The sequence below is a fragment of the Chelon labrosus genome, assembly GCF_963514085.1.
Source record: "Chelon labrosus genome assembly, chromosome: 21".
Taxonomy (NCBI): domain Eukaryota; kingdom Metazoa; phylum Chordata; class Actinopteri; order Mugiliformes; family Mugilidae; genus Chelon; species Chelon labrosus.
In genome coordinates, this window is record NC_140354.1 from 23485395 (window position 1) to 23511254 (window position 25860).

The following is a 25860-nucleotide window of genomic DNA, read 5'->3' on the forward strand; positions in this document are numbered from 1 at the left end:
GCTCCCTCCCAAGGCCACATCTCCCTCCCCACAAGGTTTATGTGTTTAATAAAGTTGCCGCGTAGAAAGTGGAATGAAAAAGAATGCTGCTACCTGAATGTGTGGGCTTTGGAGAGCATTAACAGTTTATCTCTCCTGCTCTTTCTCCCCGTCATCATTTCACACCTCTGTCTCTCTCCAATCTCCTTCCCTCTTTGATCTGTCTTCATTCGCTCTGTTCTCCCTCATCCTACTTCCATGCAGGGGATGAAGTGGTTTGGCAGTATGTCCCTCAGCAGCAGCAGGAGCAGGAGGAGGAGTAGAAGGAGCAGCGGTGGAGGGAATGGCTTGCTGCTCCCCTTGGCCCTCCTGGCGGCGGCGACCCTGATTGCCGACCCTGCAGCGGCTCAGAAGCAGAGAAGCGGCGGCGTCTCGGAGAAAGTGCCGGTGCTGAACATTGCGGTGATCCTGGGGCGCACGCGTTACATCTCAGACCGGGACATCCGGGCGCTGTGGAGCAAGGAGGACCCCATCGACGTCAACGTGGTGACACTGCTGGTCAACGAGACCGACCCCAAGAGCATCATCACCCACATGTGCGACCTGATGTCTGGGACCAAGATCCACGGCGTGGTATTCGGGGATGGCACCGACCAGGAGGCCATCGCCCAGATTTTGGATTTTATTTCCTCGCAGACGCTCATACCCATCCTGGGCATCCATGGGGGGTCGTCCATGATCATGGCTGATAAGGTAAGGGAGAGTCAGCTGATGAATGATGGAAGGAAGGAAGGAATGAATGAGATGGGTTGCCTAAAGTTCTGGCTTTATATATATCTGGATGTGGCTGCTGTTAAATGAACCTCAGCAGATATCAGTTCAGTTGGTGTGTAGTGGAGGACAATGACATGCTAGGTCTGATAGAAAGACACGAAGCTGAAGAAGAAAAGGACGAGGAGGTAAGTGTCTGCAGAGATGCTGGAGAAATGGAAGAGAAAGTATCTGAAGAGCAGTTAGAGAAGAAGAGGAAGAAGAGAGGATTCAGTGACTAAACAGAAGGGTGAGAAGACAGGGAAGCAAATGTGAAAGGAGTGGGTGTTGTCTGGTTAACACAGCATGCGCGCTGCACTGAGCTGTAATCTGGGAAATCTCCACTCACTGAGCAGAGTTCCCTCAGACCCGGTGCGAGAGCCTTGATTGGTTCCCTCATTTGAATAGGCAGCGCCTGCCAATCACTCCCAGCCCTGAATAGGAACAGATGATTATGTGGATTCGCGTGTCGGTGCTCAGCTCCTGGAACTCGTCAGATTCTCAATGGGGATATTCTTTAACTGAGCTGTTTGCCCAGAAGATCAAAGACGGCTTTACTAGAGATACCACAATGTTACTGTGAAGGCATTCTACTCCCAGAAAAATGAAATCACGGCTAAAAATAGAGCAGTCAAAATGTAACCGTGCCACGTTTTTTAAAGGAGGAGGATAAAATCTTTCAGCTACAAAATAATGCATTAAAATCTATCTGTGAACTCCACAGGATATTACATGAAATATCACCCAAGCACTAAAGTTCTTGTCCGTAGCTAAACATTCTGCAGCATGTGCATTAGTTATGAATACTGTCTTACTGGAATTAACCAGAAATGAGGATCAAATGGTGAGTGTATGTCCATATAGACTTCATTTAGAGACGTAGATCCAATGCAGAGACTCTATGAAGCCTGCAGCAGCAGATTAAAGAGTGCTGGACAGTATTTGTGCACAAAAAAAACCAAACCTTGACAGTGATGCCGTCACAGTTTCACACTGTTTTAATTCACAAACCGTGAACCCCAGCTGAGTACGACTGCACCCCTCACCCCCACGGGACGCTGTACATTTGGACACGTTGTTCACAGATGTTTGCTGATTGACTTTCGGTCCATTCACACTCTTTTCACTGACTCTTTCACAGTGGAGGAGTCATCTTACTGCACAGCATCTAAAAACGCATGCAGCATTCTGAACCATCGGTGTGTGACTGTCATTTCATTTTGGGATGCAATCTTCGGATAATTAAGACTTTTTAGTGCAGCACTAAATCCTCTAGTTTCCTTCCTCCATCCTAGCTCTGCTGGTGTGTTTGTGCCACTTTGCTGAGGATATATTTTCTTTCTGTAAACCTTTTTCTCAACCCTCCGCTTCTACAAGAGAAGTATTCTTCTTCCCGTTCCATACGTCTCTCTCAGCCGCTCCAGCTGACCAAATGTGACAGCGTGCTCCTCACTTAAAGATGCAAAGAGTTGTTTACGGCGAACACAAACGTCTTAAAGTTACACCGCTAATGGTTTATTGATCCTGTGAGGCTTCACGTGGCACCTTCCTGAGAGGAGGGGACAGAAATGAAGGGGTGAGGGATAATCCCTCATCTCGTCCTGGGGCGAGGCTGGGAGGAATTACTGTTTGTCCAGATTGGCACCTGCCAACACACCCCACCCACCGTTGTGTCTCCGTCACTTCATTATCTGTAGACATTGAATTAAATTAAGTCTTCTCTCTAAAATCTAATGATTTATTTCATGAGGCTTTCGTTGCTTCCTCCCGGTGAGACTAACATAAGGAAAGACAAGTACACTCCCATGTCAGCCGGCGTCAATCAGACAGCAGGAGTGCCTCCTCTCCAGAAACATATTAGTAGAAAATAATCCACTTTAAAGTGCTCAGCCTAACACTTTGTCTCCTCTTTGTTTTGCCTCACAGCTTCTGTGTAGCATCAGACGACCCGCTGCTCACGCTAGGTGCACTCATCTCCTCCCCAGAATAAAAACCTCCTGACTTTTACACGCATCTAATGTAGAGCTACATCCCTGCATCAAACTGTAAAAACTCTGACAGTTTCTCCTCAAGATGTGTTAAGAGCCAATTTGCAAAGTGTGAAATTCTTCGTCAATAATTTGTTTTTTCTCAGTTAACGTTCTGTCCCTGCAGAGTTTTCATGGTTGGTGCATTTAGTTGGAGACTCCAGGCTGAAGGTTTTGGTCAAGGCCAACGATCTGATAAATCTTCATCTCACATCCGATGCGTTTTAGTGAGACCAGAGGATTAGGTGCGTCCTCAGCTTGTTTCCCTCCTTGTAACATTAGCATATGAGCCGTTTCCTCTTCTTTTAAAAGCTTATATAATAACTCCTCACCCTCTGTAGGTTAAGGTTTAATGCATCCCCCCTGAAGTAGCCGAGTCTTCGCCTTGTTCCGTGCAGATTCCCTCTAATCCTAATGTGGAATATGAGGAGACGCTCGCCTCCAATGATTACGTCCTGTAAGACCCTCGGTGTGTTTGTCTATTCACGATTGCGCCTTTCATGTTCTTTTTTTTTCTTTGCTTGCACTTTCCTCCCTGCGTGTGTGTGTGTGTGTGTGTGTGTGTGTGTGTGTGTGTGTGTGAGTGTGTGTGTGTGCGTTTCCTTTGCATTGGAGCTCAAATCTCTCAGCGCTGATGATTTTCCAGTCAAAGCCATTTCCACGTCAACCTCAGGAGAATACCATCAGAGAGCTTCACCATTTTTCTCAAAGTATATATATTCCTCATGTCTTTCTTTCTTTCTTTCTTTCATTTTTCCTTAGGTCATCCCTCCATCCGTTCCCGCTGCCCTCCTTTCTTGCTTGTTAATTAGATAAATGTTGCAGCTTCTCCCCGTATATCTCTCAGCCTTTGTTGAATAATGCACACTTGCACTGTATTGAATAAAATGCATTATTGATTAAGGAAAGAAACGTCTCTCCTTGCTGCAGTCGAAGCAGTTCAGCTTGAACGTACCGCGCCAGCAACTCCTTGAATCTGCATAGGGGGAAAAAAAGAAACCCTCACTTTCAGTCTTTTCATTCTGCACATGTAATATTTAATTTCTCTACCAGGTATTATTGTGTCGCTGGCTGATGTCATTTAACATTCGTTGTAAATGGTGAACTGGATCCTGTTGGTCACGACACAAACGCCCGGTCTGATTTTCTTTTTGGAGCATGCTGCGTGAACGAGTGAACTGCAGCGATTGGACACGTCCTTCTGGGTTCTGCCTTTTGAAGAAAAATAAAATAAATCAGAAGTAGGTTTGTCTTCAGAAAATAAAATTGAATATTTCTCTGCAGTGTGACTCAAGCCGGTCCTCATAACACGGTGCTTTCTCATCAGAATTCATCCCTTGAGCGACTTAAAAAAAAAAGAAAAAAAAAAAGACACTTCATTTACATGGAATGATTAATTAATTATCCAGCAATTCAGACTAATGAATGAATATCTTGGCTGATGAGTAGTGGAGCAGGCATCTCTTCTCCTTTCATTCAGGGGGGTGAGACTCCTCGGTTGGCCTTGGCGTTGGTTTGAATGATTCCAGACTGAACAGAGACAGATGTTGGCTCCATATTTAGCTCCACCAGGATACCTGACGTGCATACTAACACCGCAGCATGTCCATGTGGAGGAAGGTGTTTGACACCTGGTAATGTCATGGAACGGGATTCTTTACTCACATGGTGCTGCCATGTTGGTGGTGCTACTGGTGTTCTCTTGTTGAGGGGAGGAAAGTTTGTCTGGAGTTTCTCCATTGGAGCTGATTCTGCTCCTGCAAAGATCTCCCGGGCCAATCAGAGTGTTTTGGGGCGGGGCTTAACGTGCTGATGGACAGAGGAGTAACAGTAGTCAGACACGTCATCTGAGCAACTAAATGTTGTATAGTCCTCGGTTGAAGGACTATCCAGTTGCAATGAAATCCAGATGCCGTGTTAGTTCTTAATTCTTATCAGAATATGAGTCTGGCTACGACACTAGGTTTATAAGCGCACTATGGATTCCACATCACAAGGAACCTATGGTGGAAAAATAAGGGTTACGGATGTCTCAGAGGTTCTATGAATTAGCATCTCTGGTGATTTGGAATAATTTCCGTAACCGCTTGTCCTCTGGAGGGTCGCAGGGGGGCTGGAGCCTATCCCAGCTGTCATTGGTCTAGAGGTGGGGTCCACCCTGGACAGGTCTCCAGTCTATCACAGGGCTAACACAGAGAGACACTCACACCTACGGCCAATTTAGAATCACCAATGAACCTAACCAGCATGTCTTTGGATGGTGGGAGGAAGCTGGAGTACCGTAACTGGAGGCCCCAGTCGGCCCAATGGATTAGAACCCAGAACCTTCTGGTTTCTGTGAGGCATCAGTGCTGACCACCACACCACTAAATGAGAAAGAATATCTCTCCAGACCAGAAAATGTCAGTAGCTCGTATTCATCGTTCAAAACAGGAAACCAGAAGAGCCAGAGCTAACGGGGAAGCTAGGCTCAGTCGGTCTACGCCTTATTCATTCTAGGTTGTGGTGTTGTTGTGGAAATATTTGTGGATTTGTCTCTAGCTCCAGATCGTTGCAGCCCAAGGTTTTTAATTTTGCACAGATGCAAACAGCTGTGTCTCTCTCTCTGTAATGTGTCTCCTCTATTCTTTTATTCGCCAGCTTTCTGTCTCAATTTTTACGGCATGACGAGCTCCCTGTTCTTAATCCTGCCTCTCGAGCTGTTAACCGGGCACCAGACTGATCTGATTCACTGAATAATTCAAAGATCTATCTGTAACCAATATATGCACATCTATAAAACATGTTAAAGGAAAGGCTCGGCCTGCAGCACGCTCCAGTTATCCATTTAGACCCGTGATGTGACCTCGGTGTCGCCGTTAAATACAAACACACACCATCACCGAGTCCTGTAATTAGCAGCGTCTCCTCCATCAGCTGCTGTTGATCAATGTTTCCATTCAGCTAATTAAACAGTGACGCATGTACAGTAAACGCAGGCTTCAGTGTATTTATGTAATCCATCGATCCATCGTAATGGTGAGATTTATCGAGCGAACCCCGGACGGGATTCTGTGTTTCATGGCGCCTGGTGGCTGCAGAAAGTTTTGTTTCCAAACACACACAACTCATGTAACTGCCAGCGTTAATGTAGTATATTTGTGGGCGTTACTGTGATCAAAGGACATTATTCATCCGTCCCTGTTGTTGTCTCCCCCCCCGGGCGGCATAATCTCACACACACACACACATTCTCTGATGTTTGCTGCTGCCTGCTCGTGTCAAAAAGCAAATGGGAGTGGAAGGGAGGGAGACGACGGGAGGCGAGGGGAGAGTGAGAGGATACGGAAAAAACAACAACATGATTTTATGAGTTTGTCCAATTACCGTGCAGAGACGTGCGTTTGTGTTTGTCTTAAATCAGTCTGTCGTTTAACTAGAGCATCACCCCCCCACCCGCCCCCCCCGGACCGTGGGGTCTGCAGCACAGTCGCACAACTCTGCACAGATAAGCAACCTGCGCTCCAGTCTATATGTGTGTGTGTGTGCGTGTGTGTTTCATTTATCAATATTTTGTGTACAAAGGCAATTCATTTTGTGTCTTTAATTGGCTCGGTGTGTGTGTGTTTGTGTGTGGGTGTGTGTGTGTGTGTGTGTGAGGTTGTCAAATAACTTATTACCTCAGTAAGACTGTCCTCATTGAGATTCCCATGGTAACGCTTTACTTGTTAACGCTGCTCGTTTTATATTCTTAGTGTGTGTGCAAACCTGTTCGTATGTGACGGTATAAATGAAAACACTTGTGTGTGTGTTTGTGTTTGTGTGTGTGCATCACTGCTCTGTGTGTGTGTGTGTGTGTGTGTGTGTGTGTGTTATTCCAATAGCCAGATGCAGCTGTCTCACAGATGAGAAATGGCCTCTCACTTCCTCAAAGGGAATCAATTAGGATGAATACGCGGGACCGGAGGAGATAGAGCCGTTAGCTCGTTCTTTTTTCCTTCGTGTCCCTCGTCTCCTCAAAGTATTTGACCTAAAGTATCGGAAGTTTGTGTTTGTCCGATGTAGTTTTAGCTCGACTGCTCGCCTTTCTCACTTCGTCCTTTCTTTCTGTAGCCTCCATCCGTATATAAAGTGACTCTCTGGTCGTTTGAGTCTTTGTGGTGAAAGCTATTTTCTTGACCTGAACAGATATGGTGAGAACAGATAGCTCAGATATGTAATTCTGTAATTCTATTTTATTTTTTTTTACAGTAGTACTTAAGTTGTATTCCAGGACTGACATGTCACGGTAGTATGGGCTTCATCTTTAGTGAAGTGTTTCCACACACTGAGCTCCTCACCTGTCTTCTAGGAGGCGTCCACTAGTCTCCGGTGGACGTCCCAGGCTCTAGCTGCCTTGGTTTCCCATCGTAAATGTTTGGTGGATTTGATGGTAGGAACCAAAGTGGTGGACGGTGTTTCCTTCAGGCAAATGTTTGGGGAACTCGTCTGCTCAAAGTTGAGATTGGTTGAATTTGGTACCGTCCACTTCACGTCTCCAAACCTTTTCTACATTCTGGTTGACGTCAGGCTGCAGGTATTCTCTCCTTCCCTTTGTCTGTCAGTGCTTGCAGCATCATACATGTACACGGTCCTAGGGTACACTGTTGGTGCAGAAGAAGAGTGCAGTTGTACGGGTAGATGCTTTGAGTCAGGAGCTGTTAAAGCTCTTTCTTGGAATAAAATCGATTGATTGCCAACCTTGGCCTGCTGAAAAAATGACCCACGCTACATGAAGCATCTTTTCCACTCTTGTTAATTGACAAAGGCAAAGCACGGAACCGACGCAGTGTGATTCTGATGTTATACTCGTGTAGACATTTATTTCAGTCTTTAATCTCCTTATGTGTTTCATTCTTCCTCTTTTCCTCCACCGTCTTCTTCCCAATGAACAAATCTTTTTTGTGGAGCTCTCTCTCCTGCGGTGAAAGATGCTCTGGTAACGCTGGGTCTGCGCTCGGCACGATTTTGATGGATGTCGACGTGCAGGAATTGATCAGGCTCGATTGGGAGTATTTGCGTTCAGAGCGTAATCAGTTTGTGTTTGGTCACGCTGCGGTGTCGCTGCAAGGCTGAACAAACGGCCGCATGCCGTCGGACTAATCCTCCTGTCTGTTAGTGTTTTTGTGTATGACTGACTGACACGCGTGAGAATCTTCAGGGTTTGTGCGTCTCTTGTTTGATTAACCCCGAGTGTCTCAGCAGTAAATTGAATTTGGGATCTGCCCGACTCAACTCTTGTCAGCCGCCGTAAGCCGACACAAAAAGCCTACAATAAAAATAACATAAGCTCGGCGAGCGAGAGACTGAAGAAGCACGTAGAGAATAACACAGCTATCACAGCTTTGGAGGGGAGAATTTTGTCATCTCAGCTTAATCCTGACTAATAAGCAGATAACACATGCGTGCAGTTGCTGGGCTGCGGAAGTCTTTTCGTTCCACGTCTTTGTGTCATGAGGCAGTGGCTTGAGTATAAATTAAAACATCTGCTCTTTTACTTTAAATTGTCTGATGGAATCACTCCATTTTGAAGCAGCAGCAGCAGCAGAACGTTTGGAGGATCTTAAATCTCTGTACAAACGGGTTCATTAGGAGCAACAGCTGCTTATTAACTGGGAGCATATTTGAGGAGAACGTGTCAGTCACAGTTAAAGCTGAGGAACAGAGACTGGATTATTAGCCTCCGCTGTCACTCACGCTCCTCTGATACATACGATAAATATCAACTAACTTTGCCCTGGGGGGGACGCTGACATGATAGCTTAATAATGTTGACATGAATAAGTTTGTAACGCTAAACACACATCGATTTCACCCGCCCCGACGATCAGAGAGGGCGGGGGGGAGAGGGCGAGATTTGACAGCTTGGTGAGAGGTGGAGTTTAGGGTTACAAAGTTCCCGCGCTGATGGACCTGCAGCTGCAGATATTTATGTCTCCATGTGTGGACGGATCCTGCAGGAGAGTCATGTGATGAATCACTTTAAATCGTCCCCTTCTGAGTTTACTGAACACAAAGCAGAGACCAGAGTTTATAAAAATAAAAAGGTTTATTCCAAAAACTAAATGAGACCCGGGGCGTTGCTCATCTCTCTCATTGTTGCAGACCTGATCCAGTTCTCAAAGTACCATCTGACCAAATAGTAGCATGTTCTCCATGCATTTAGTCCAGAAAAGTCTGGAGGAGTCTTATGAATATTTAATTTATCCCTCTATGTTGTAAATGTTACACCTTTCATATATAATAAAAACAGCTGTTGCTCTCAGCTCTTTACACTGAACCACCATGGAATACAAATGTAATGAAATCACATCGTCAAATGATGATATTAAAACCTTACAGTTACTGCTGTTTCAAGGTAAAACATAATATTATCCTAATATACAAGCACATAACAAGCATTCACAATCAAGGATCTCCTCCCTTGCTAATGCACCTCACCGCTTATGAAAGTTTAGGGAAGCGATTCCTCTGAAGACTCGTGCTCTTCGTGCTAGAATTTGCCACCTTGTACCCCATCGTCCCATGCTCTACTGCCACCAGTTACAAGAAAATGTTGGATTATACACTGGACCTGTTTTTATTTATTTATTTTTTTCCAACTCTCACAGTCCCACGTGTATTTTAGTGTTTTAATTTGGCCCAAGTCCCGCCCACTAACATGGAGGGGGTGGAGCTTATGACCTATACTGCAGCCAGCCACCAGGGGGAGCTCTACTTGCTTTTGGCTTCACTTTAGAGGAGCTGTTCCACCGTCCATCTTTATACTGTCTATAATCTATACAGTAATAATAATAACAGTAGGTAGCTGCTAGATTTTCAGAGTCTGGTTCTGGTACCACGCCGTTTAGATTTCCTTCTGTGGTGTATTTCAACCAATACGGAGGAAAAAATACCAAACAATCTGATTGGCCCATCGGATCTTTGCAGAAGCATCACCAGTTCCCAACAGAGAGACTCCAGAGTGCGGTGCACTCAGACACAGTGACGTGCATCCTCCCTCGTGCAGTAAACTTTTATTTCATGTTGTTCTGTGGTGCAGTCTGTTCTCCAGGCCGACTACAATCTCTTTCCTTTGAGCTGCGTTGGGAGTTTGAATTAAAATCCTGCGTGCTGGGAGGTCAGACAACAGTCACTGACTTAAAGTTTGATCTAATTAGAAGAGCTGGGGTAAAAAAAAAAATGGACCTCCTACTCCTCAGACCTTATCGTAGAGAGAGAGAGAGAGAGAGAGAGGAGAAAAGACAGACGAGGGATGAGACTTTATTATTTAAATTTTTTGGAGTGGAAACATATCACATACATGTATTAAAGCCGAAGGTGCAGTGGATTAGATCACTGTAAAGTAGAGAAAAGGGTGTCAGCTTTCATGTGAGGGCTATAATTACCCGTTTTCAACAAAGTGAAGTGCAGGCTGTCCTATTTAAATCTTTTTTTTTTTTTTTTTTTGCAGAATCTGTGCAGCGTTTGTTTTACTCTGTCAAACCAAACCCCTCCGCCTCCCTCCCTCCCTCCCCCATGCATCGCTCTGTAGCTTCCTTTTCTCTTTCCTGTCATCTGCATCCCTCATCTAATCTTGAAAGTCTATCTGTCCTCCCCTCCTCTTCTTCTTCTTCTGTTGTCGAGTGTTTGAAGATTGGGACGAGAGATTTCTCCTCGCACCGAAGCCGTGTCGAAAGGAGCTGGCAAAAGCTGCACCGCACACTCACACATATGACACACACACTCAACACACACACACACAGCACTTAACAAAGCTATGCAGGTCCCTTTCCTTCTCTTGCTTTGAGTGTTTGATGCAGCTCTTCTTAATGGCGCTGCTTTTCCCACCTTTTCCTCCATTTATTTCCCTTTTGCTTCGTCTATTTTTGACTTGAAACAACACACACACATATAAGTGGACATATATAACACACACACAGTCATGCAGAAACGCTGTCGCCACATTACTCTGCAGCGTCTGCAGTGAACGAGCACAAACGCGCTGGAATGCCTCAACCACCCCCCCTTCCTTTTGCATCCTCTGGCACAACAACACAATTCCACTTAAACGGACCCGGTCCCTCCTCTAGCTGCGTGTAGCCCGGTCCAGCACTGCACCATGTTGGGGGGCAGTGAGCTGTGCTAAAAGACAGGGAACGTAGAGATGCAGGCAGCAAGAGTGACATGAATTAAATATCTCTACCGACGAGCCCGCTCCTTGTTTCACTCGTCTCTCCCGTTATGATGGAAAGCCCCGCGGAGCACGAAGTCAACCTTAATTGTTCTGAAGTAGCGCGCAAGACAGGCGCAAGGATGGATGGATGGATGGGGAAAAAAGACTTCTAAGAGCGTCCCTTGAGTGACAAGCAGCGAACAAGCTGTGAGCACAGTGTGTGTGTGTGTGTGTGTGTGTGTGTGTGTGTGTGTGTGTGTGTGTGTGTGTGTGTGTGTGTGTGTGTGTGTGTGTGTGTGTGTGTGTGTGTGTGTGTGTGTGTGTGTGTGTGTGTGTGTGTGTGTGTGTGTGTGTGTGTGTGTGTGTGTGTGTGTGTGTGTGTGTGTGTGTGTGTGTTCTTGTACTTGCCACATACTGAGGACCGGCGTAAGTTTTTAACCAACATAGTGAGGTCTTTTTTGGGAAGTGAGGACATTTTGGCCGGTCCTCACTTTGTTTCCACTTAAATCGCCTCCTAAGGCTATATAGATACTGTTCTCTTTTTTTCTCAAAAGTCCCAACTTGAGCGCCAGAATGAGTTTTGGACACTCTAGGACGCACCAGATTTTCACACACTTTTTGCTCGCTAGCGTCCCCAGTGCATTGGTCTGGTATTACACCCAAATTATCATGAAAGAGTAAAGCTTGTACTGCTGTGTTGTGATCAGAGGCATAACCAGAAATGTAATGGATAGTTTTGCCATGTGAAATTAATTAATTTAAGTAATTACATTAGGGTGATTTTTTTTCTGTCCCTGAGGTTTGAATAACTTTAAAAATGTGAAAATTTCACAATAAAGTTATAATTTACTCAAAAATATCTTTTTCTTTGGCCCCCTATCTTAAAATGCCTGATTTTATTAAGTTTTGAGATAATATTGAGAGAATAAGGGTAAAATTGTCTAAATGGTGTAACCATAAAAATGCAGCACCAATAATATAAGTTGTCGAAAAATGTGTAATAATGTTCTAAACAGCCTCTGAAATACATTGGCATAATTTTAAACAAGTATTTTTTAAGGTCAATACTGCAGATACAGGCCAGAATTCAGGACTGTAGATACAGGTCAGAGGTCAGTACTGTAGATACATGTCAGAGGTCAGTACTGTAGATAGAGGTCAGAGGTCAGTACTGTAGATACAGGTCAGAGGTCAGTACTGTAGATACAGGTCAGATGTCAGTACTGTAGATACATGTCAGAGGTCAGAGGTCAGTACTGTAGATAGAGGTCAGAGGTCAGTACTGTAGATAGAAGTCAGAGGTCAGTACTGTAGATACAGGTCAGAAGTCAGGACTGTAGATACAGGTCAGAAGTCAGTACTGTAGATAGAGGTCAGAGGTCAGTACTGTAGATACAGGTCAGAAGTCAGTACTGTAGATAGAAGTCAGAGGTCAGTACTGTAGATACAGGTCAGAAGTCAGGACTGTAGATACAGGTCAGAAGTCAGTACTGTAGATACAGGTCAGAGGTCAGTACTGTAGATACAGGTCAGAGGCCAGAGGTCAGTACTGTAGATAGAAGTCAGAAGTCAGGACTGTAGATACAGGTCAGAGGTCAGTACTGTAGATAGAAGTCAGAGGTCAGTACTGTAGATACAGGTCAGAAGTCAGTACTGTAGATACAGGTCAGAAGTCAGTACTGTAGATACATGTCAGAGGTCAGAGGTCAGTACTGTAGATACATGTCACAGGTCAGAGGTCAGTACTGTAGATACAGGTCAGAGGTCAGTACTGTAGATACAGGTCAGAAGTCAGTACTGTAGATACAGGTCAGAGGTCAGTACTGTAGATAGAGGTCAGAGGTCAGTACTGTAGATAGAGGTCAGAAGTCAGTACTGTAGATAGAGGTCAGAGGTCAGTACTGTAGAAACAGGTCAGAAGTCAGTACTGTAGATACATGTCAGAGGCCAGAGGTCAGTACTGTAGATACATGTCAGAGGTCAGAGGTCAGTACTATAGATAGAAGTCAGAAGTCAGGACTGTAGATACAGGTCAGAGGTCAGTACTGTAGATAGAAGTCAGAGGTCAGTACTGTAGATACAGGTCAGAGGTCAGTACTGTAGATACAGGTCAGAAGTCAGTACTGTAGATACATGTCAGAGGTCAGAAGTCAGTACTGTAGATGCATGTCAGAGGTCAGAGGTCAGTACTGTAGATACAGGTCAGAGGTCAGTACTGTAGATACAGGTCAGAACAGTTAAAGATACACAAATATACATGTAAACAGTATCAATTTAGATTTTTTTTATAACTGATATGTATGGAAAGGAACTTGATGGCACAAAATAAACAGTCAGTTTCACAGTTCTGAATATTTGGGGGAATGCACATGGGGAATCATGTCTGCCAAGTCAAAATTCTGTTTTAGTACCATGATTGATCATTGAGTGATGACTGTAGATACAGGTCAGAGGTCAGTACTGTAGATACAGGTCAGAGGTCAGTACTGTAGTTACAGGTCAGAGGTCAGTACTGTGGATACAGGTCAGAGGTCAGTACTGTAGATAGAAGTCAGAGGTCAGTACTGTAGATACAGGTCAGAACAGTTAAAGTGTTAAAAAGTGGAAGCAGTACAGAGAGAAGAAAAGGGTGCTTGCTGAAGTTTTGAACCTTACTCCTCCCTCACTGAATTCAACAGCAGATGAGCAGCTTAATGGCCCTTCAGAGCCCATAGTGGATGTTGCTGATCATGACTATGCACAGCCAAGTTTAGAGAGACCACAGGCATCCTCAACTCCTGTGAGGGCAGTGCAGAAAAGTACCAGAAAACAGAGAGCACTGCTGAAGGAAAGGGGAAAGCTAAGGTTTGAGCTCATCAAAATAAGGAAGGAACTTAAGAGTGAAAGAATGAAGGCAAAAAAGCTGCAATGGAAAGTTGATAAGCTCAAAGCAAAGAAAGGAAAGGAAGTAAGTGTGAGATACAAAAATTGCAGAGGAGAAAAAGGAGAGGGTTGTCAGCTTTCTCTGTAGAGACAAGAATAGCCGCATGCTGTCGGGTAAGAAAGACACAATTACAAAAAATAAAATAAAACACCAAAGAAGAGTACTTCTTCATTCTCTGAAAGACCTCCACTCCAACTACAATACAACTGCCCTGAAACACCATGCAGTCTCCTATCGACAGTTCCTCAGATACTGCCCTTTTTATGTTAAAAATGTTAAAAATCTTTAGGGTGTACATCACATTTATTAAAATACCTAAATCATTACACCTAAATCAAGTTACTATGAATATGATTTTAGCAGTCTACTACACTGTAAAAATGAAATTTAAAATGTTATTTAAAAGAAAAACAATGTCTACGGCAGAAATAAGATATTTTAAATATACTTTGAGATGATATTTCATAATAAATAACTTATTTTCATCAGTACACTTGCATAACTTCTAGGAGGGTGAATTATTTAATACTTGTCATGCTTTTGTGGTTACACTATTTCAATTCAATTCAATTTTATTTATATAGCGTCAATAACAATACAAATTGTCTCTGAATGTTAGCGTCTCAAGACGCTTTACAAAAACCCGGCCTGAAACCCCCAGAGCAAGCCTGAAGGCAACGGTGGCAAGAAAAATCTCCCTTTTAACAGGAAGAAACCTTGAGCAGAACCCAGCTCATATGGAGGGACCCATCTGCCTAAGGCCAGCCGGGTACAGACAGAAGAAAGAGAGAAGAGAACAGCAAAGAGAGAGGAGAAGAGAACAGCAAGATAAACATACATCTGTCATAGATACACATATCTGATTAAAGCGTACATGTGGAATCTTATGATACAAACTGATGATGTTACATGACAGTTTGAAAATGTAAGAGGAATCATAGGCAGGTTGGAGAATTGACAATTTAATGGCACTGAGATTCTTTAATTGGTTAAAAATGTTAGAAATGTCATATAAAATACTATGACACCAACAGAAATGCAAACTATACATTTAAACAAACATCTAACATGTTGTTTTAACAAGTTTAAAGCATATTTTTGATTTGGACATACATACAAATACTTATTTGTCACTGACCCATTTATAGCTGAGAAGTAAAACAGAAAAAAAAGATTATATTTATATTCATATTTATGAATATACAAAAAATGTGTATGAGTGTTTTTTGAGTACGCACTTTGTTTTAATTCAGTTGACTTTATCTAGTTGTTTGAACTATGTGAAAATATATTAATGTTTTAGGGTCAACCTTCTTCAGAAAGGCAGAATACTGAAAGGGTTAACAGAGTTTTAGAGAGGTGCTGCAGAAGCAGAAGCAGACTGGGGGGCCTCCGCTAATTAACGACCCATCAACAGCAGCCAATCAGAGCGCTCCGTGCGCCAGGTGAAGAGTTCGCTGGCAGAGAGGGTGCAGCTGCATGTAGGCATGATACAGAGGCATGGATGGAGAGATTTAAAAGGCGTTTAGACATTTTAAGGACTCACCACAAGAAATGTGAGGCGAGGCACTCGACATACACCATTGCTCAGGTAAGAAATGTTCTGCTCACATTAATAATAATGCAACATGCTATATATAAATGCTGCATGCTATATATAAATGCTACATGCTATATATAAATGCTACAGGCTATATTTCACTTTTGCTGATGCTGTTTTATTATTTATTTTAGGTTTATGCTTTACTAACTGTTATGGACGGGCAAAAACACATTCAGAGACAATGCAAATGTGATTAGAAAGTTTTAGAAAGTTAGAAATCCAAATTGCATGTATTCCCTAAGGTTTGGTATAGGGGTGGAGAAAATGAGTCAGTTATTTAACTAGGGATGTAACGGTTACTGGTATTACGGTAAAATTACTGTTTATGTTTAAATTAATCTCATTATCACAGTGGATTATCAGGATATGTAATAACAGCCTCATCGAAGTCTCTGAGTCTCTCGACTCATGGTGAAGGCGTTGCATGAATGCACTACACATGATAACAGCAGTGTATGAAGTGAGATGTAAACATAAACAACAGATCACTTTGCATTTCTGAGGTTGATGTGCTGTTCAACATTACAATCTCTTGTAGAACAAATGTGTTTGGTCTTGAAACGATATTAAAACTGTTACATTTAATTTGGTGATGCCTGCATAAACTCTGCATAAACAGAAAAAATGCCCCCTGTTGCACTGTGAAAAACTTTTAGATTTGTGGGGATGATGCTACTCTGCATTTAACAGTTGATTCCATTTTCATTTCACATTGCTTAAATTGTAGTGTCCTATCATTATAACCATTGGTCCAACAATGTAGTAATGAAGAAAATAAACCAATCTGATGCAAAGGTATTTTACTTAAAACTGTATTATATTTCACTGATACCTAGACCTGCCATCTACGCCATACCATGTGTAAATAATAGAAAATATTTAAATAGGATAGGATTAAATAGGATACTATGAAGTCCTATTGCTTATAGGACTTCATAGTATCCTATTTAATTTAATGACAATATTGTTTAATTTAATTTACAATATTGTGGTTACAGTAAGATAAAATATTGCAGCTATTCAGTAACACCGTAGGCTGATTTAATTGATCTCCTGGTTTATGATCACATCAGAATAGATTATTAAATCACTCCTATACTGTGATCAACCAGCTCTGTCCTATCCTGGTTGCAGTGTTGCTAACATGCTTGCATGAGTGACAGCCAGCGACTGTCTTTACACTATGACACACACTGGGCTGGGTACTTATGAGGTGTTGATGATGTAGCAGTAATTAACATGATGATCTCAGAAAAATTAAATAATTGTGTGTTAGTTTTTACTGTTTTAAAGGCAATATTTCAGCAGGCCTGTGGGTCATTTATATTAATTCCTCTGAGTGAATAATATGTTTTTCTCTAATTTTCCTTTCCATCTGTTCTCCAAGATGGATTTGCCTTTTGAGAGGGACTCAAGTACCCTCAGTGGATCCATCAGTGACCAGCCCACCTCAACACATAACCATGGGCTCCTTGTAGAAGGAGCCAGTTGCCAGTCTGTGTCTGCTGGACCAGACTCATTAACCACAGATCATGAGATTCCCCCTCTGAAAGCTGGAACTTCAAAGTCAGAGTCGTCTGAAAAGTTGTTATCCTTCCACTATGGATCTGACAAACACTCATCCTCATCAAATGCACAAGATGAAGATGAAGACTTATTCAGTAACAGTGGATCTGGTGAAGAATACCAGCCCTCATCAACACCATCAAGCAGTGACAGTGAGGCACTTTCAGAGAAGGAGAAGAAGTCATCCGGGCACAGAATCCCAGAGAAAGATCACTGTCGCCAATCATCTAGTGAACATGAGGAACTAGAAGCTATGGACCTAGGGACCAAAGAAAAGTCACCACATCCACCTGAAAGGAGGAAAGGTGGAAAGAAGCAGCAAGGTACTACTAAACGTGATGACCGTGATACTGATGAGGAAAGTGAACATGATGTGGGTAAGTTCAGGTGTTAACACAAATGTTCTCAGTCTGCGTTCTGTACACAGTTGCAGATATCAGTCCTTTCACACCACTAAAACTTTTATAGAAAAGCAACAACAGACCACTAGAAGACCTCCAGCTAAGAGGAAAAGTGTGAAAAGCTTCAGATAACTGACATGGTGGCCTGGGTAAAAGCTACATTGCACTGGTTCTTAAGAAACGGGACAAACATGTCCAGCAGTTGTATCTGCTAGATGAGAGTATTTTCAAGTGCAGGTGTTATGAGGGATTAATAATAGAATGTTTTCAACACAACTTCAGTTTCATTTAATTATCATTATATCAAAACTGTGACACGTACTGTTGGTCCAATCATTCATGTGGGGCTACTTATGATGTGCTGCCAACTCCCCAGAACCTAAACCAGTGGGTAGGTGAAGATAATGCCTGTCCACTGTGCACTTGTGTATGCACGCTTAGACATATTCTGACAGGTTGTAAGGTTAGTCTTTCCCAAGGACGTTATACCTGGCGTCACAATCAGGTACTGAAATGTTTAGCAGCTGCAATTGAGGAAAAACCGGTGAATTTAAATTCCATGGCCGTTAACAGAGAGAATAGATGTATTCAGTTTGTACGGGAGGGAGAAAAGGCTAGACTATCAGGCAGGGGTGCAGATCCGATGTCAGGATTGGGGGGGACACAAATGTGATTTTTTTTTTTTTTGCTGGTATGCAACTCTTACCATGCCACCATAAATCACAACTACGTAGAGGCTCGCCATATCATTCAAAAAGTACTGCACAAGGAATCATTCATTGTGCTTACCTTTCTTGTTTATTTGTCCTAAACAGCCAACAGCACGTATCACTGCTTACTTAACTGTTATATTAGTAAATCATAATTTTAAGGGTTTTGGGGCATGGAGTGTCTACCCATCCCTACTCATTTTTATATGTGAATCTAAAATGTGAAGAATGTGAAGTCTGAAAATACATTTGTTCAATTTCGAATAATTTAGGTCATTTTTGGGGGGGGGACAATTCATGTTTTTCAGAAACTGGGGGGGACATGTCCCCCCCGTCCCCCCCGGGATCTGCACCCATGCTATCAGGCATCAGGCATAACACGGGACAGCTAAGAGTAGGAGGAGCCTGGCAGATGAGAGCGGATTTAAATGGACAACTGGTTATTCCAGCTGAGATAGTTAGCACTCGACTACGGCCAGATCTGCTGTTGTGGTCTGAGCCAGAGAAAGTAGTGTATTTCATAGAGCTGACTGTCCCGTGGGAAGATGGAGTTGAGGAGGCTAATGAGCGAAAAAGAGCTAAGTATGCAGAGTTAGCAGCAGATGCAGAGCAGAATGGATGGAAGGCTTATGTCCGCCCGGTAGAAGTGGGTTGCCGTGGATTTGTGGCAAAGTCGGTGATTGCTCTGCTGAGTGAGCTGGGCATACGGGGAAGGAGCCAGAGGACTGCGGTTAGCAACATGTCCCGGGCAGCAGAGAGAGCGAGCGACTGGTTATGGGTGCGCAGGAAGCATGCTAGCTGGGGAACTAGCTAAGGTAAGGATGGCCGCATGTAGGCCACGGTCGATTTGTTTGTTACGCGATTTGTTTGTTACGTGTTTTCGGCCCGCAGCAACGGGGCGAATCATGGTAGATTTGCTTGTTTGTTACGTGGTTCAGTCTGCATCAACGGGGCGAATCATGGTAGATTTGTTTGTTTGGCTCGTGGTTCAGTCTGCATCAACGGGGCGAATCATGGTAGATTTGTTTGTTTGGCTCGTGGTTATTAGCTACTATATTAGCTGTTGATAGACATCGAATGGTGAGGGAAACAGGGTTGTGCAGTGGCGGTGTGGAGGGGGGAGACTCCAGGACGCTGGAAGTCACTGTTAAGCCTTCTCGAGGTGTCGTGGGCCTAACTTAACGAAACATCGGTGAAGGGAGGTGCCCACTTGAAAACCCCAATACATGCTGCATACTGCTGTTGTCTTCTTGTTACGTGGTAGCTATGGTTAGCTGCTGAGCGGGCCATACAAGCCAGCAGCGTTTAGTTAGTTTATGTTTTACAATGTCTGAACTATGCTGCTCAATGGGCTTACAAGCCAGCAGCTTTTACTTAGTTTATGTAGATTATAGGTTAATTGTCATATTATATGACCATAGGTTTGGTAGGGTCTCTTAGCTGAACAGGGGCTCTAAATGTGTTTTGCCTGGGATTTTGGCACAAGGGATTATAACATTTTATCCTGTGTATTACTGAATGCAATAACATGGATTAAAATGTTTTCTTTAATTATTAAAATGGTCTAGTTTTGTCAAAAGAAACATTTTTATTATACTTAAGTAGCCTAGTACATGGTAGATGCATACATCTAGTTTCATTTTGCTTAGCATACAGTTTTACTTTCTCAAAATTGCAACCTGTTTTGTCCCACTTCTCAAGAATCAGTGATTGACTTTTGCCTAAATCATTCAATTACATTACTGTATTAGTCTCTTTTGTGTCCCATAATTCCACACAAGTAGGGTGGATTAGTGTAATATGGGACACTTTTTGCAATTCTGACTTGTGTACCATATTTATATATGATGTCAATACAATAGGCTATATCAACAATTAATATATTTTTGAAATCCCCAAAATGTTCTCAATTTTCAAGTACTGTACTCAAGGGGAAAATGGCACATATATTTATCTTCCTTGTATCATCTTAATTCAGAATGGATTGTCTAATCTGGGACACTTGTTTTTAATTTAAAATAATTTATTACAAATGTAAAACTTCAGGCAGCAACAATTTAAAAACATGCAATGAGGTCATAAATATAACACTGTATTTAAGAAAAGATACTTTATTTTAAAAAAAATAATAATAATAGAATAAGCAGCAATACAGGCCGACAAAAGTTCCCTCTGCTTTGCCATTATAGCCAGTAATACATTGCATTTGCATTGCATCTACTGTAGTACTGTGGTCCCACATTCCATAAGCCACCTGGCACATCTGCTGATTGTGACGGTAAAAATGACAGAACTTAAGAGGAACTAAAATGAAAAATAATATGATCTGAATGAGAGACTACTGTTTCACTTCATTGATATTTTCTTGTCAGATGGAAAGGAGCAGCCCATGATGAACACTCCACCTCCTATCAAGAGGCGAAAAAAAAACTCAACTAAACAAAAACATGAGGATTCAGGTGAGTCCAGGTGACATAAACAAGTCAATTGTTTTAAATCTGAGTCTTCAGTACTTTAACTATATTAATGTCATTTTTCAGAAGAAGAGGAACAAAGTATCACTACCACAAAATCCTCTGCCAAGAAGGGAAAGAAAACTGCAACTAAAAGAGGGACACCAGGTAAATTTTCTGAAGACTGTACAGTTGCCAGCCACTTGCTGACAAGGCAGAAGTCACTAGGACTGGATGGCTGCTTTAAAGGCACTATGTGTTGTGGTACAGGTTAATTTCATAAGTGTTGCTACCTGATTAGTAGGATGTTTGAAAGTTTTTTTGTTTGTTTGTTTTGTTTTTTAAATGTTTGTGGTAGTTGCAGGAGTTACTGAACATCATCATTACTTAAGTAAAAGTATTAATAGCATGCTATAAAAATGCTGTTACAAGTCCTTTATTGAAAAAATGTAATTTTTATCAGGAAAAGGAGTAAAAGTTGACCATGCAGAAAAACAAAATCCTCACATTTGTGAAGTTTGATCCATACGATGTATTACCATTATGTTATTATTATTATTCATAACAAAAAGTGATTAATTAAGTCTGACTTCATTACTGCAGTGACAATCTGCTGTGTAAACACTGAAATCTTGTGTACTTCATGTACTACCTGCAAGGATTCAGAAAATATCAAAAAGACACAGTAAGGAAAAGTCATGGACTATATGCCAGTCCTTGCTATAATCCATCTTCTATCCTGATAGCAACACGAATACACAAGGAGTGCTCTTAACAATATCTGTTTTGTCAGTTCTTTTTAATTATCAGATCACTAATTGTAATTTTATTATTACACCTTTTGTTCAGTCAGCAGATCATACCTGTTTCACAGTGTGAGTTCAAGTGAGAAGGAGAGTGCATTGGTGCAGTCATTTTTGATTTCTTGGAGGACTAGCTGATTTGATGGATGTCGTCAGACCATTTCCTGGCTAGAGTTGATACTTTTGGTGTAGCACTAGTGCAAAGGAAACATTAGGGAAGGTTGTAAGTCTCCACAGCTGATGCAGTGGTGTTAGGACACATCCAGTGTGGGGCCATGCTTGTGACAGGATGCTCTGAATTTAATATTCTTTGAATAGAAATCTGTCTTGTCTGTTAGCATTTGTTATTGTCCATTTATATGGAACCTTTATTTTCTGATTTTATAGATAAAAAAATCCAAGTTAAGAGACCCTGGACTGACGACGAGAAGAATGCAGTCCAGCGAGGGATGGCAAAATTCATTGCGCTGAAGAAGGTGCCAGGAAAGACTGACTGTCTACTATGTATCGGGAAGGAATCTCCAGTCCTTCACACTCGAACATGGAAGGATATTAAATATTTTGTCTATAATGAAATAATTAAAATCAAGAGAAAGCTTAACTTTTAAACAGGACCAATAAATAGGTAATCTCGCCTTATGTTGTGTTTGTGTATTTTGAGAGGGAGAAATTTAATTTAGACAAAGGAAGAAAGGTCTGTTTTTGTTGTTTCGTTTTGTTGTTGTTTCTTCCATAGCTCCACTCTTGTTTAAAGAACACTAGCTGGTCTGTTCGGCTTATAGCTGCTATTTGGTTTGTACTGTTGTTACAAATGACAACTGCAACATTTTTTTTCTTTCCGGTTTTGTTCTTTCCAGGAAGGTGTATGTTTGATCATACAAGAATCACGAAATATTGTTTGCATTAAACATTCAGAAATTCAAATTAATGACTTTATTTATTAAGATGGAATTAGTCGTGTTGGGCTCTACTGTAGTCTGGTGTCTAAAACAATTCCTATTTCACAGTTTGCCAATTACCATTTTAAAAGTAAACAGTTCATTACAGGTCATAATAATTCATATTTGATGATAAATATGACATCCTGTAAACCATTAAATAGGGAAGGGGTATATTTGGGGTATTCTAGGTGATATAATATAAAATTATCCTTAAACAAAACAGTGATATACTTTGGGTTAATAAAAACACAAACCGGTCCTCACTGTGATGGTTAAAAACTTTTTCCTGAAACTATGCTTTTTTCAAAATCTGAGCGAATGTATAGCTTAAAGGTGCCACCTAGTGTTCAGAAATACTTCATTTGTGTTGATATGTGGGCTAGAAATGCCGGTCCTCAGTTTGTCGGTTGTTTTGCTTGGTCCTTACTATTCAGCAAGTACAAGAATGTGTGTGTGTGCGTGTGTGTGTGGGGTGGTGTTGGGGGGGAGTGCGAAGGCTCTCAGGAAAATGGCATTATTCATGTTTTATTGGAGTTTATTTGTCTCTCTCTCTCTAACTCGGCTCTTAAAACTTCAGCTCTGAAAAGACGGGACGCTGCGTCGCCTCCATTAACACGAAAGACAACTTAAGAGTCCTTGTCGAGCCCCAAAAAGGAACCGGAGCGTCTGACGGGTCGACGGGAAGCTGCTGCAGAGCTGTCACATCCGCAGCACGGATGGTTTTTAACCCTTCAACCCAATCAGCTCGTGTCCGTCCTTTAGCTCGTTGTCACGCCATATGTTGGAGAGACTTACACCGTTGAGGCTGAAGCGTGCGCTCCATGTTGCACGTGAATATATGCGTTGTAGTTCGCTATAAGTCGATGCGACAGCGACACGACACACAGAAGCTTTTAATGATTTCACTGGAAACAAATGCACCCCTCTTAATTTTTTATCTCCTCCCGTTTAAACGCTGCAGAGTCGGATGACTTTTATTTAGGAAGAACTATTTTTAGTTTCCAGGTCACTCACCACTCGTTACCCCGGCACTCTCGCTCCTTTTAACTGCGGCTCCTTAATATACGGTCGCTTCGCATCATGTTAGTGACATAGTGCGCGGAGCTCTTCGCTTTCTTTTAGAGTGCGGCGCCGTCGAAGTCAAAGATGGAGGGAAGAGGACGGGGAGGAAGGGGGGGGGGGCGGAGGAGTGACTCGACAGCTTTCTCCTCGGAATGAGCGGTGACAAACGAGACACTTAAGGACAGAAGAAGAAAAACCCCTGGCGAGGCTGATGGGCTTTAAAAAAAAAAGAAAAGAAAGAAAGAAAAAGCAGCCTTTAATTAAGTTGATAGTGCGGTTATTAACGATAAGGATTTTGCAGAGAAAAGTCAGTGCACATCCTATTAACTCCCCACTCTGCATACTGTAATTACTGTATGCAACTCGTGTTAAAGCCAGCGCCGCTTGACCCTTAAATCCATCCTTCAAGTGCTTAAAATGAAAAAGCCAGAGCTGTATAGTCTCTGTGGATTTAGGTTTTTTCAGATAAACAAAAGAAATGCTGTAAACTGCTCCTCATAGTCTTGTGGTAAACGGTAAACGTATCTGTCGGTGGTTTGGTTTATTTGAGGTGGACGTTTGACATTTGTCGTGAGGCTAAACTAAAATAATGAACTGAAAGATGCTAAAGCGGTGCATAAATCTGTGTGAGTCAATAGAAACATCGATGAATTCAGCTTAAAGACGTTATTTCCTGAACGTTTCTGGTGCCGCGTTCCTCCTCCTCCCTCCGGCTTCAGTATCCGTCTCCATCTCCTCCCCTGTGTCCGTTTCCCTTATCCTTCCTCTTTCTGTCCATCTCGTTCAGGCTTCCAGAGTCTTTTTGGGAGGATGGGGGAACAGCAAGGCGTGTGGGGAGGGTTTAAAAATAGCCAAAGGAAGAGGGAACGGTTCGGGAGGGGACGTGGATGGAGAGAGGGAGTGTTTCAGGGCCAACGTTGACAAATGGGTCTGCAGAGTTAGCCGGGGCTCTGGGGAGCGCCGACAGTTAGGTCAGCTCTCCCCACGGGGAGCAGGGAAATGGGGTTTTTACCTGCCCAAACACCTGAGAGGAAAGGGAGGGGGGGGAAACAGAGAGAGAGAGAGGGAGGGAGGAATTTGTGGTGAGAGTGGGGTGTCAGCCTCGCTCCTTATTTAAAGCTGCAGGGTAGCGGTTACAGTTACAGCCTTCAGGCAGCTCACAGCAGTATAACCTTTACTCAGGGACAGTGTCGTGTGATTAGTCTAACTATTCTACACGTTTAGTAAAAAAATGAAGAATAAATACGTTTATAATGTGAGCACTGTGACCATTTTCTGCCAGAGAAGTGTCTGGTTGTGGATTTAGGCCCAAGATTTGTGTCTCATCTTATAGTGAAAATCATTTAACGTCGGTTCGGTTTGTGTTCAACAGTTTTGTGATTGGTCATAATTTTGCAGAAAAAAAAAATATTGGACATCAGGAAATTAGGAAATGGAATTAAACAGGATAGGAAGTTTTCTGCCCTTCAGATCTTTTAATATTGAGTATCAGCCAATTTGAGTCCTGATCTGATCCTAAATGTCCTAGAGTTGGTGTCCTGTGTCTTCCTAAAGTCTGTCCTTGTCTTCTCCTAGAGTTGGTCTCCTGTGTCTTCCTAAAGTCTGTCCTTGTCTTCTCCTAGAGTTGGTCTCCTGTGTCTTCCTAAAGTCTGTCCTTGTCTTCTCCTAGAGTTGGTCTCCTGTGTCTTCCTAAAGTCTGTCCTTGTCTTCCTTGTCTTCTCCTAGAGTTGGTCTCCTGTGTCTTCCTAAAGTCTGTCCTTGTCTTCCTTGTCTTCTCCTAGAGTGGACTGGATTCAGTCCAATAAATCTTTCTGTCAAAGTTAATGTAGTGTGGAGAGGGTAGCTGGTACCTTGTGTTCTCTACTCCAGAAATGTTCTGGTCATCCAACGCTGCCATAAACTCCCTAACCCTCTCTGGAAGATGTTTCTCCTTGACGCTGTCTCCAGGAAACTTTTCTCTTCTTTTAAACGTTCAGTGTTTGTTGTTGCTGCCTAAATAGACTCCATATATTAATTATTTATTTTTCTTTGAACCGACTAACAAGCTAACTCTAAACCCTGTAGGTGGCAAAGCATCCTTAAATTTAAAACTCACCAGTTTCACTTTAACATTCACCGTGTTTAAGTCTCAGCTCTCGTCTTTCATTTGCATTTAACGTCCCACCATTCGTGCATGTTCATTAATGTGTGTAAATTTTAAAAGAATGACAGAAAACCAGCTCCTCGTCCTTGGACTGAACCTCCTCATCCTCCTCCCAGTGCCGTCTCCAGATGAAGCTCCACTTTGTGTTAGCTCAGGTGAGCTGTCCTTGAGCGAGGCGCTCCTTTCTTCCTCCGGCTGCAGTGAGCCCACGCTCTGCCTGCTCGACCCTGGCTCTCTGTGCTTGAATACCGAGGCTTGACTGAATG

General features: G+C 42.6%; 2 protein-coding genes across 2 annotated transcripts in view; both read left to right on the forward strand.

Moving 5' to 3' along the window:
* Window positions 1-237: 237 nt before the first annotated feature.
* grin2aa (glutamate receptor, ionotropic, N-methyl D-aspartate 2A, a) overlaps window positions 238-25860 on the forward strand; it is a gene marked incomplete at its 5' end in the record, with an annotated part of 131612 nt that continues 105989 nt past the window's right edge. Inside the window, one exon of the mRNA XM_084570666.1 lies at window positions 238-732. Within this exon, the coding sequence (XP_084426792.1) occupies window positions 238-732 (495 nt within the window). The remainder of the gene's footprint in view (window positions 733-25860) is intronic.
* Window positions 14411-22829, forward strand: LOC311506628 (uncharacterized protein). Its single transcript, XM_084570667.1, has 4 exons — window positions 14411-17458; window positions 20565-20651; window positions 20733-20813; window positions 21836-22829. Exons 1-4 carry the CDS (start codon window positions 16864-16866, stop codon window positions 22054-22056), a joined length of 984 nt encoding a protein of 327 aa, XP_084426793.1. The 5' UTR covers window positions 14411-16863; the 3' UTR covers window positions 22057-22829.